This window comes from Plecotus auritus, assembly GCF_963455305.1.
Source record: "Plecotus auritus genome assembly, chromosome: 8".
In the NCBI taxonomy this organism is placed as follows: domain Eukaryota; kingdom Metazoa; phylum Chordata; class Mammalia; order Chiroptera; family Vespertilionidae; genus Plecotus; species Plecotus auritus.
Window position 1 is genome coordinate 111637785 of NC_137782.1, and position 12240 is coordinate 111650024.

The following is a 12240-nucleotide window of genomic DNA, read 5'->3' on the forward strand; positions in this document are numbered from 1 at the left end:
GGAAAAGGAAAGATGGGGGAATTTTCCTTTTCCCCCTGCTTCAGCTTTCCCTGGGGCCCAGGCTCGATTGTGAACATGAGCACCACTCCTACAGAAATGCAGAGCAGAATCCCAGAAATACTTTTCAGACCCTTTTGTGTCAGGTGGGTGAGCCAGAGCATTACCATGGAATAAGTCAGTCTTGAGGATTCAGATCTCAATAGCCTTCAGTGAACTCCCACCGTGAGTCAGGCACTTTTTTGGTGCTTTTAAACACAGGACCTCATGTAATCACAACAGTCCTGTGAGGGAGCTTTATTGCCTCATATTTTTTTAAAATGTATTTTTATTGATTTTAGAGAGGAATGGAGAGGGAGATAGAAACATAGATGAGAGAATCACTGATTGACTGCCTTCTGCACGCCCCCTACTGGGAATCGAGCCCCTAACCCAGGCATGTGCCCTTGATGGAATCTGAACCTGGGACTCTTTAGTCCGCAGGCGGATGCTCTATCCACTGAACCAAACCAGCTAGGGCTATTACCTCAATTTTAAGGATAACAAAATGATGCTCATCCAGAGACCAGGTAGCTACCTCAAGGTCACACAGCCACTGGGGGGCAGAGCCACAAGGATGACTGTCCCTTGGAAGGCCCAGTTTGAGATGGAAAAATTTGGTCAGGATTGCAAACTGGATGCCTATAGAGCCCAGGCAGGTAACACCAAGGAGTGAGGGGCCAGGTCTGAGAAAACAGGAGCAGTGACAAATGCTCATCAGCACTGCTGGGTCTCATGTGGCCAGTGTTGATTTATCCCTAGATGCAGGAAATCCAGATTTTGTGTGAAATATCCCTTTTTTTTTCCCCTCTTCTTGGTTGTCATGGTGGTAGTGAGCTATTAGAATTTTAAAATAAGGAGCCAATAGTGAGCCAAACAAAATACCCCCACAGGTCAATTTGGGCCCAGGAGACTGCTATTGAGGATGAATTCATTTATTTTTCAAAAGCAAACAGGCTCTAAGTGAGGTACCCATTCAGCTGTTAGTTGCCATTCCACAGGTGAGAACTGGTTGGTTGGGGGTGGGAGGGCAGGGGCTTTGTCGTAGGGTAAGAAATTAAGTTGTCTTTAAGGAGTTGATCCCCCCGAGGGTCGTGCAAGAGAGCCGTGCAGAGCTCTGCCGTGGAATGTGACAAGCGTTTGGAAGCAACTTGAGGGCCCCAGCTGGCCTAGGGCTTTAGGTAGGGCAGATGGGGGGGCGGGAAATAGAGTTTTCTTCTAGTTCTCAAATATAGAAGAGAAACCCAAAGGAAGACATCAGTTACACACACTTACACTACATTCATTCGATGGCTTCTTCAGCTTCCAGCCGGAAATGGGCCTAAGGACCCTTCCCTGCCTGCATAATCCCAGTCAGTGGCCAGAAAGAAAGTGCTTGGGTTAGACGGGTAAGGAGGCCTACGTTTGTCCTGAAGATAAGAGTCTTGGGGGTCGAAGGCCGGAGCTCGAGGTGGGGGGGAGAGTATTGGTCCTGGGTCCGAAGTGGCAGAAGATGATCGGACTCTGAGTCCGAGGTTCCGGCTTCCGAAAACGGGAATAGGCACCCCCCGCCGCCGCCCCCGCCGCCGCCCCCGCCGCCGCCGCAACACCAGGCACCCGCCAAAGACACGCCCTTTCGCACTTCCGGCGCACGACCCGGAAGCGGAAGGGAGCTCGTTTCTCTTTACCTCCGAAGCGTCTTCCCTGCGTTGATCTGAGGAGATCTTTGAGCGGCGGGCCTCCGGAGCGTGCGGTTTAGGGGAGCGGGTCGCTGAACCCCAGAGCAGCCGCCGCCATGGCAGATGTGACCGCCCGGAGCCTGCAGTACGAGTACAAGGCGGTGCGTGGGGGCTTGCGGAAGACTCGGGCTCCGAGCCCAGTGGGGAGCCGGAGGCTGGGGAAAGCGGTTTCAGCCTGAAGGCCTAGACCACGAAGGCGGGGGGGAGATCCAATATCTCAGCGCTGTACCCGCCACCTCCTAGATGTCACCCCCAGCATCATGCCCAGCACTTTCCCAGGGGTGGGATAGGGGCAGCGTTAGGAGCCGCATTAGTCTACAGATTTGCTCGCCCTTTGCTCACGCGGTATTATACGATGCTCTCTCTTCTTCAGGAAAACATTTTTATTCCGACTAGTGATCATCAGTGCTTACCGCTCTGATTTTTACTTCCTTTGTTATTATCCGCTTGTGTCCTTGTGATGTAGGAATTGGCTCTGCTCACGTCAGAGCTTTGATAATATTGTGATCTGTTTCAGAACTCGAATCTTGTCCTCCAAGCTGACCGTTCTCTCATTGACCGGACCCGCCGGGATGAACCCACAGGAGAGGTGCTATCCCTGGTTGGGAAGCTGGAGGGCACTCGGATGGGAGATAAAGCTCAACGGACCAAACCACAGATGCAGGAAGAAAGAAGAGCCAAGTGAGTACCTAGGGGAGAATGATTCATCTTCCTTTGAGCAACTGAGCAGCATTTTTGCTGAAATGCTGGATACAGGATGAGACATCAGTGGCATTAAAACAACATAGTGAAGGTAAAAACAACATGCGTTTAGAAGGTTCTTTGGCCATAACAAGTGTCCCTGAAGTGGAAAACAACTTTTAGACAAAAGTATTTGCTGTCCCTTTTTTCTCCTTTTTTTAAAGGAAGATGGCAGAATTCACCTTATACCCTTATTTTAAGTAATTTTTAAAAAGTGACTTAAGTGGAAACAGGTGTTTGCACCTTATCAGATGTAAATGACCCTATGCAAACAGCAGCCAGCTAAAACCCTGAGTGATACTTGAGCTTTGGTTTGCTACCAAAACTACCCAAAAAGTTAGTTTATATTTGGTACAGTACAATTTATCTAACTCTATACAGTTTTTTATCAGGTGTATATGAGAAAAATCTCTAAAATCAGTTAATGCATCAAGTAAACTCTATGGTCTTTGGACATATAAAAAAATAAAATAAAATTCCGTTGTCTTCAGCAGCCTACAAACAAGAGTTCCTGAACATATGGACAAATCATTTTTCAAATGCACCCTTGATTGTAGTGTTTAAGTCTGTACACATGCAATCAGTACTGAATCCCAAATACATTAAAAATAGGAAAAAAATTAATTTGTTCAATGCCGAAGAAATTCATAGTACTTTTACCTTTGATCTGTCTTCTTCCCATGATTCTCTAAATCAGAGGTGGGGAACATCTGACCCTGGGGCTATGTAAGGCCCGTAAAATCATTTGGTCTGGCCCTGCCAAGGCAGTAGGAGGAGTTAATTAAATGTTTGACCAAATATAGCAACCTAATTTTTAAGTTGATAATTTTGTATGTCCTGAGAATGATGTTATAAGTATCCAAATGGCCTTAGGCAGAAGAAAGGTTCCTCAACCCTATTCTAAATCACGGAAGGTTACATATGGATATGCACTTAGATGTAGATATAGACATATAGGTAAATGTACATACCTAGAAGCTATTAAAACATCACTTTTCTAGAGTCTGCTTTACCATGCTGTATAAATATTTCAATGTTTTAAGTCATTCTGAGTTATATAAAAGGTTTCAGCACAATAAGAGGATATGAAGGTCATTTTTTTTTAGTGAAAAGATAAATTAAAATCATTGTGCCATAAAATGCCCTCAGGAGTAAATAGAGAAGTCATCACGTTTGAAATTTTAAACTCCACATCCAACCCCAGTTCATTGCTAATTTTATTTATTTGTTTGTTTATTATTTTTATTATTGAAAGTATTACATATGTCCCTTATTTTTCCTCATTTACCCCCTCCAGCCTGCCCCAGGCCTTCACCACCCTATTGTTTGTGTCCATGGGTTATATATTTATGCATACAAGGTCTTTGGTTGATTACCACCCACCCACCCGCCTGCCCACTATCCCCCACCCCCTCCTTCCCTCTGAGATTCTGCACTCTGTTTCATTCTTCCATGTCTCTGGATCCACTCCATTCATCAGTTTATTTTGTTAATTAGATTCCACATATGTGAGTGAGATCATGTAATACTTGCCTTTCTCTGACTGACTTATTTCACTTAGCATGATACTCTCGTGGTCCCTCCATGCTGTCTCAAAGGGTAAGAGATTCTTCTTTTTTACTGCATAGTGTTCCATGGTAGAAATGTACCACAGTTTTTTTATCCACTCATCTACTGATTGGCACTTGGGCTGTTTCCAGATCTTAGCTATTGTAAATTGTGCTGCTATGAACATAGGAGTGCATACATTCTTTCTGATTGGTGTTTCAGTTTTCTTAGGATATATTCCTAGAAGTGGGATCACTGGGTCAAATGCCAGTTCCATATTTAATTTTTTGAGGAAACTCCATACTGTTTTCCATAATGGCTGCACCAGCCTGCATTCCCATCAGCAGTGGATTAGGGCTCCCTTTTCTCCACATGCTCGCCAGCACTTGTCATTTGTTGATTTGTTGATAGTAGCCATTCTGACAGGTGTGAGGTGATACCTCATTGTCATTTTAATTTGTATCTCTCTGATGATCAATGACTTTGAGCATTTTTTCATATGTTTCTTGGCTATTTGTGTGTCCACTTTGAAGAAGTGTCTATTTAGGTCTTTTGCCCATTTTTTAATTCAGGGGTCCTCAAACTATGGCCCGCGGGCCACATGCGGCCCGCCGAGGACATTTATCCGGCCGCCGGGTGCCGCTGCTTGTCCTGCTGAGCAGCCGACTCGTCCCGGGCCTGCAGTGCGCATAGGAATTTGTTCATAGTTTTTTTTTTTTTTTAACTGTAGTCCAGCCCTCCAACGGTCTGAGGGACAGTGAACTGGCCCCCTGTTTAAAAAGTTTGAGGACCCCTGTTTTATCTTTTGTTAAGTTGTATGAGTTCCTTATATATTTTGGATATGAACGCTTTATCAGATGTATCATTGCTAAATGTGTTCTTCCATACAGTGGGTTCCCTTTTCATTTGTTGGTGGTTTCTTTTGCTGTGCAGAAGCTTTTTATTTTGATATAATTCCATTTATTTATTTTCTCCTAAGATTCCTTTCCCTAAGAGGTGTATCTGTAAACATTGCTACGAGAGATGTATGAGATTTTGCTGCCTATGGTTTCTTCTAGATTTTTATGGTTTCATGACTTATATTTAAGTCTTTTATCCGTTTTGAATTTATTCTTGTGTGAGGTGTAAGTTGATGTTCTAGTTTTAGTTTTTTGCATGTACCTGTCCAATTTTTCCAATACTAATTGAAGAGACTGTTGATTCCATTGTATGTTTTTGCCTCCTTTGTCAAATATTAATTGAGCATAATGGCTTGGGTTGATTTCTGGGGTCTCTGTTCTGTTCCATTGATCTATATACCTGCAATTCTGCCAGTACCAGTTTGTCATCCTTTTAAAAAATATATAGGTTTTTGTTTTAGAGAAGGAATAGAGAGATAGAAGCATTGATGAGAGAGAAACATCAATTGGCTGCCTTCTGCATGTCCCCCATTGGGGATGGAGCTGGAAACCCAGGCATGTGCCCTGACCAGGAATCAAACCAGTGATCTCCTGGTTTATGGGTCATTGCTCAACCACTAAGCCTCACTGGCCGGGCTTGCTGTCCTTTTTATTGATAACATAACTGAGATATTTATTTTAGACATTTGGTGATAACAATATTAGCTACAGAACAATCCAGAAATGAAAATATACAAAATAGTTTTAGAAACATATGTATTTCTGCCTGTATGTACACTTACAAATCATACAAAGATACATATTTATTTTAAAATAAAGACTTTGAAAATGAAACCAGTTCATCTAATTTTTACCAAGGTGTGACAAGCAATCTTTTATGCACAAATAACAAAGCAGAAATACCACTTTGAATTTAGTTTTCTAAAATCTTAAAAATTACATCAGTTTTACAAATCACTATTTTTTTTTCATTTTACACATTTTATTTATTTATTTTTAAAATTTAAATTGTTTATTGTTTAAAGTATTACATGAGTCTCCTTTTTTCCCCATTGACCTCTTCCCGGCTGCTCCCACCCCCCAGCACATGCCCTCACCCCCCTACTGTCTGTGTCCATTGGTTATGCTCATACAAATCACTATTTCTGAAGACAAAACTATAACTATTCCTCTCCCATTTCTATCATGCTTATACTAAAACATAAAAAGTACTTTAAAAACAATACAATACTTTGACCAATACCTGAAAATTCTTCATTTATTGATGATTCTCTATTTAACTACTTTTTAAATACAACATTTATTTTTTTGAAAAGAGAAAAAGTGTCCTTTGATTCAGTGGAGCAGAATTCCTTTTAAAATTGATTTCAGAGAGAGGAAGAAAGAGAGAGATAGAAACATCAATGATGAGAGAGAATTATCCATCAGCTGCCTCCTGCACACCCCTACTTGGGGATCAAACCCCCAACCCGGGCATATGCCCTGATCAGGAATTGAACTGTGACCTCCTGGTTCATAGTTTGACGCTCAACCACTGAGCCACACCAGTGGGCAGTGGAGCAGAATTTTAAGAAGAGAAATAATAGTAATATTTCAGTGCTGGCTTCTATGCTATGGCTTATATAACTTAAAAGTTCAGTTCTCATGCTGCTGCAAAGTTTGTTTGTTATAATAATAACCAATATTATAGAGTCTTTGAAAGTCATGATTACAATGAAAAGCTTGGGACAGCATGCTAAAGCTAATGTCAACCTCTTGAATCCCATTTTAAGTTACTTTTATGTCCACATAACACATTTGAATGGTTTCAGATAACCTAATTGATTAGGCAGCATCAGTTTAGGATTTTTTCCAATGTTCTGTGGTGTAACTTTTGGCATCAGAAGGTATAGTAACCACTTTGGATTTATGATTAATAAAAATTCAAGTGCTGAAGTATCAGTGATTCCAGTGACAGGATAAATATCCCCCTTCAAGTAATGTTTACCCCAAAATTAAAGTAATATTTTATTTCTCCCTCTAAGAGTTTATTAAGGAAAGAAATTTTTTTTTAACTGAAGTGAAAAAAGCTGCTTCATAAGTTCATATGTTATAAAAGCCACTGCTTGAGAGGGAATGCAGCGAATGTAGTTCAGAGATAAACCATGATATAATCCTTTTTCAGTTCCATGGTGTCCATAGGCGTATTTCATAGTCTCCGGCATGGTAAGGTACTTTTCAAAATCTGGAAGAATAGTTCCCAATGGTACTCGCCTACGAGCGACATCAGATGAGTAGGATATTGTCTGTGCTATTGCTCCAGCAACACCACCATAAAGGAAGTTTATGTGAGTTTTCAAAACAGACATTAGGATTGTCTGATGTAGGTCTGCCAAGAAGGGTATGTGCATGGAAGCCCAATACTCTTTAAGGTACCAAAAGTGCAAAATGAAACCAGGCATATAGAGCCAATCCTAATATAGTCGGCCTCAGGCCTCTGTAACATCCAAGGAAACCGCCTTCCCTCGCACACATTGTTCTGAGTGCATGAATATGCTGTGTGTACTCCTCTTTCACCTGGAATGCTAGGTGTGCTCTGACCATGTCAAGAAGGTATGCTGTCATACCTGGCAGGGACCCAGCCATTAATCTGTACACATAACCAGAAATTCCCAGATTTGTAGTAATTAATGTTTATAATGCTCAAATGCCATAAACTGGATTGCACCATAGGGAAAGATTCGAATCATCATTGTAACATTCCCTAAAATTCTTTATTAGTTATTTATCCTCATCAGAGGAGTGAGGTTATTTTTCCATTGATTTTTAGAGAGAGTGGAAAGGAGCGGGGAGGAGAGAGGAACATCAGTGTGAGAGAGAGACATCGATTGGTTGCCTCCTGACGGGGGTTGGAGGAGAAGGGGCGCAGGAATCAAACCTGCAACTCTGGTATGTGCCCCCGCCCCTTTTTTTTTTAACCAACTCACAGACTTTATTTTAGGGCCAGCCTTCGGCAAAGGACATAGAAACCCTCACCCCCCACCATCACAGACTGGGTCCCTGGGAAGGGTGGGCGGCAGGGCAGGGTAGGGTCTGGCTGCTTCTGTGGCTACATCTCTTCTCGGTCTGCACTTCTACTCTTTTTTGCCACGTCCCTGTCTCTTCTAACTTCCGTCTCTTGTCTCTGCGTCAGTAGCTCCCTTTCTGTCTGTCTCTTAGTCACCATCTCTCACCCATTCTTGCGTGTCTTTTTCATTCATCAAAGCCCTTTCTGCACCACTGCCACCCCCCTTTTTGGTGAAGTCTTTTCCTGTGCATTCTTCTGTGGGTCTCTCCCTCTGCCCTCCCCCATTCCCAGGTGGAAGTTTCCAGTCAAATCAAAGGCAGTAGGATAGATGCTGACTCTATACACACAGGGAAGGAGGGACAGCCTGCGTCAACCCCCCCCCCCCCCCTCGTGGACAGGCCTGGCCAAGGGAGCAGGCAGTCAGCAGGGCTGGATCCCTATAGGAATGGGGGTGTTTCCCATGGATTTCCTGATGTGCTGGGTAGTGTATCCTCCTCCCCCACAGAGTCTCTGTTACCAGCTTCCTGGATCTCTGATCCCCCCAGGTTTATGTCCTCTCTGCTGTCTCCTCTGTGAATTTCTGTCTCCCCCTGTCTAGGGGTCTCTGTCTCTAAAAGTCTAAAATTGAACTTCCAGTTCACCTTCCTCGGGGCCCCATTTCTGCCCTCCTGTCTGTCTGGGGTCCCCTCCACCCAACTTCTCTGAGGTTCTGTGCCCCTCTTGGGGGTCTCTGCCCCGCTCTGTCAAAGTCCATGCCCCTCTGTGCCCAGACCTTTTTTTCACTCTCCCCATCCACAGCCTGCAGGCCCTCCATTGGCTGGATTCAGTGAGGAGGTTCTGTCATTATGGCAACAGCCACAAGAAGTCTCTGGCTTGGCCAAAGGGCGGGGGAGGGATCATGGTCGGTCGGACCCTAGTTCTGCGCTATGGCCCTCCCTGGCCCCCCATCTCTGGGGCTGAGGATCCAGGATCCTGGCCCAACTGGCATCTCACCAGCAGTGGTGTCGCCCACCACATTATCCCATCCGTGCCCTTTTGCCTGCCCACTCTCCAGGTGAGAGGAGCCTGGAAGTCCAGACTCCTGCGTGTGAAGGAGGCGCCAGACACCTGCAGAAAGAAAAGGGGAATGGTGGCCTGGACTCCTGCTAACTAAAGGAGGAGGGTCTTGGAGTCCTGGGTCTAACAGATGAAGGGCCAGGGAACCTGGATGCCTGGAACTGGAGGGAGGAAAGGGCTGGGGACTACCCGGGAGAGATCAGGGCTGGTGGGCCCGACTCCTGAGTTTTTTGGGTTTTTTTTAATCTTTTTTTTTTTTTTTAATATATTTTATTGATATTTTACTGAGAGGAAGGGAGAGGGATAGAGAGCTAGAAACATGGATGAGAGAGAAACATCCATCAGCTGCCTCCTGCACACCTCCCACTGGGGATGTGCCTGCAACCAAGGTACATGCCCTTGACCGGAATCGAACCCGGGACCCTTCAGTCCGCAGGCCGACGTTCTATCCACTGACCCAAACCGGTTTCGGCTTAATAAATCTTTATTGTTCAGGTTATTACAGGTGTTACTCTTTTTTTTTTCCCCCATAGCTCCCCTCCACCTGATTCCCCACCCCACCCCATGCACTTACCCCCCGCCACTGTCTTCATCCATAGGTGTAAGATTTTTTGTCCAATCTCTTCCCGCACCCCCACACCCCTTCCCCCTGAGAATTGTCAGTCCACTCTTTTTTTGTGTCCCTGATTCTATTATATTCACCAGTCCATTCTGTTCTTCAGATTTTTTTATTCACTTGATTTTTAGATTCACTTGTTGGTAGATATGTATTTGATGTCATTTTGTTCATAATTTTTATCTTTACCTTTTTCTTCTTCTTCCTCTTCTTTAAGAATACCCTTCAGCATTTCATGTAATCCTGGTTTGGTGGTGATGAACTCCTTTAGCTTTTTCTTGTCTGTGAAGCTCTTTATCTGACCTTCAATTCTGAATGATAGCTTTGCTGGGTAGAGTAATCTTGGTTGTAGGTTCTTGCTGTTCATCACTTTGAATATTTCTTGCCACTCCCGTCTGGCCTGCATAGTTTCTGTTGAGAAATCAGCTGACAGTCATATGGGTACTCCCTTGTAGGTAACTAACTGTTTTTCTCTTGCTGCTTTCAATATTCTCTCTTTGTCTTTTGGCCTTGGCATTTTAATTATGATGTGTCTTGGTGTGGTCCTCTTTGGATTCCTCTTGTATGGGGTTCTGTGTGCTTCCTGGACTTGTAAGTCTATTTCTTTCACCAGGTAGGGGAAGTTTTCTGTCATTATTTCTTCTAATAGGTTTTCAATATTTTGCTCTCTCTCTTCTTGCACCCCAAAAATTCAGATGTTGGTACGCTTAAAGTTGTCCCAGAGGCTCCTTACACTATCTTCATATTTTTGGATTCTTTTTTCTTTTTGTTTTTCTGGTTGGGTGTTTTTTGTTTCCTCATATTTCAGATCTTTGGTTTGATTCTTGGGGTACATTGATCTACAGTTGAGTTTCTGTATATTCTTTATTTTAGACAGTGTATGCTTAGTTTCTGACTGGTCCTTTTCCATTTTTTTTGGCATTCTCATTAAGATCCTTAAAGGTCTCACTAAGTTCTTCAGAGGTTTTTAGAAGATTCTTGAGTAACCTTATAAATGTGGTTCTGAACTCTGTGTCATCCAGTAGTTTGCTTTCCTCGATTTCTTTCATTCGTGACATGTTTCTTTGTCTCCGCATTTTGGCTGCTTCCCTGCGTTGATGGAGTGGCTTTGTGTGGTAGGTGACCTATAGGGGCCAGTAGCTCAGCCTCCCCAATCACCTGAGGTGGACAGTCTTGGTATACCCCTTTGTGGGCTGAGTGCACAGTCTTGGTGTAGTTAAGCCTTGATTGCTGTTGGTACACTGGGAGGAATTGACCTCCAGGCCAATTGGCTGTGAGGACCTGCTGTGTCTATAATGGAAGAAGTGCTGCGCTGGAGACACGCTTATGGTGCAGGACTTGTTTCAGTGGGGCTTTGGTGCTCACTGAGTCTGCCTCTTGAATGTGTCACTTATGGGTGTGAGGAGTTGAAATCTGGTGTGTCACACTGACCACTAGGTACACTGGCTTCTGGATCTCCAATGGGGTGCAGGTCAACTACTGTCTGAGGCCACCCAGAAGGAGCTACAGTGAGAACTACAGTTTTCTCCTCTTTGCTTGGGGTTTGGAGGTTTTGGAGCTGTTTGACCTGGGCTGCAAGTTTGCTAGGTTAAGCTGCGATAGGGCAGGCCATTCATATGCTAAAGCTGCTGATTGGAGCTTGGGTGGGTTTGTAGGTTGTGTGGGGCGGGGTCTCAGGGCTTCACTAGGCTAGGGCGTGGCAAACAGCGATGGCTGCCAGTTAGCCGGCTCTGCGCAGTAAACAATTATTCCTGTGGGCAGCTCTGCAAGCAAGCCACCCTCACTTTCTGACCCGATGGCAGACAGTCCAGCTTCTCCCCGTAGGAGTTTGGGTCCCCCACGTCTCCCCAGAAACTGGATTTCAGAGTAATTGGGGGCTTGTCTCCCTTCGGGTTGAAAAAGCAATGCCTGCCGCCAGCCCGGATTGCGCACCTCCGTACCTCAGCTTTTCAGCGCTTGTGCACGTCTCAATGCTCTTTTCTCTTTCCTTCTAGTTGTAGAACTTCTACTCAGCCAGCTTTCCCGTGGTTCTGGGTGATAGACGTTTTGTCTTTTAGTTGTAGTTTTGAAATTGTTGTGCAAGGCAGCAGTTTAGGTGTTTACCTATGCCGCCATCTTGGATCCTCTCCTGGTATGTGCCCTTGACCTGAATCAAACCCGCAACCCTCCAGTGTGCAGGCCCATGCTCTAACCATTGAGCAGTGCTGGGCTGGGCTTCCTAAAATTTATACAATCCAAGGTATCCCTACTTTTGGAAATGGCACACAATATAGAAAATATTCCTAAGTGTTTGTAATGGTGAATGTGAGCTTGTAATAAAACCTTTATTCCACCCAAAGGAGTAACCTTTAGCACAGCATCCCGAGATACCTCAAGCCAAGAAGGAGCACAGCCAGTAGAAGTCTTGGCAGGTGATGGGCCATCTGGCTCCTGTGCCTGTGCCATTGTGGGAGGGGGGTCGGCTGATACCAGGGCCACCATCGCTGCCACTGTCAGGAACGGCTGCTTGGAGCTTTAGTCACTAATTTACAATCCAAGGGCTGAGGCCATGGCCATTGCTGGTGCTGACAGGACACTGAC

General features: G+C 44.5%; 1 protein-coding gene and 1 pseudogene across 2 annotated transcripts in view; one reads left to right on the plus strand and one right to left on the minus strand.

Annotated features, from left to right (window-relative positions):
* Positions 1–1689: 1689 nt before the first annotated feature.
* SNRNP200 (small nuclear ribonucleoprotein U5 subunit 200) overlaps positions 1690–12240 on the plus strand; it is a 41956-nt gene continuing 31405 nt past the window's right edge. The window contains exons 1-2 of the mRNA XM_080685746.1: positions 1690–1855; positions 2272–2435. Of these exons, the coding sequence (XP_080541872.1) occupies positions 1811–1855; positions 2272–2435 (209 nt within the window). The 5' untranslated portion in view covers positions 1690–1810. The remainder of the gene's footprint in view (positions 1856–2271; positions 2436–12240) is intronic.
* LOC308255846 (solute carrier family 25 member 16-like) lies at positions 6973–7674 on the minus strand (annotated as a pseudogene). The gene has a single exon. The product of its transcript is annotated as a solute carrier family 25 member 16-like (transcript).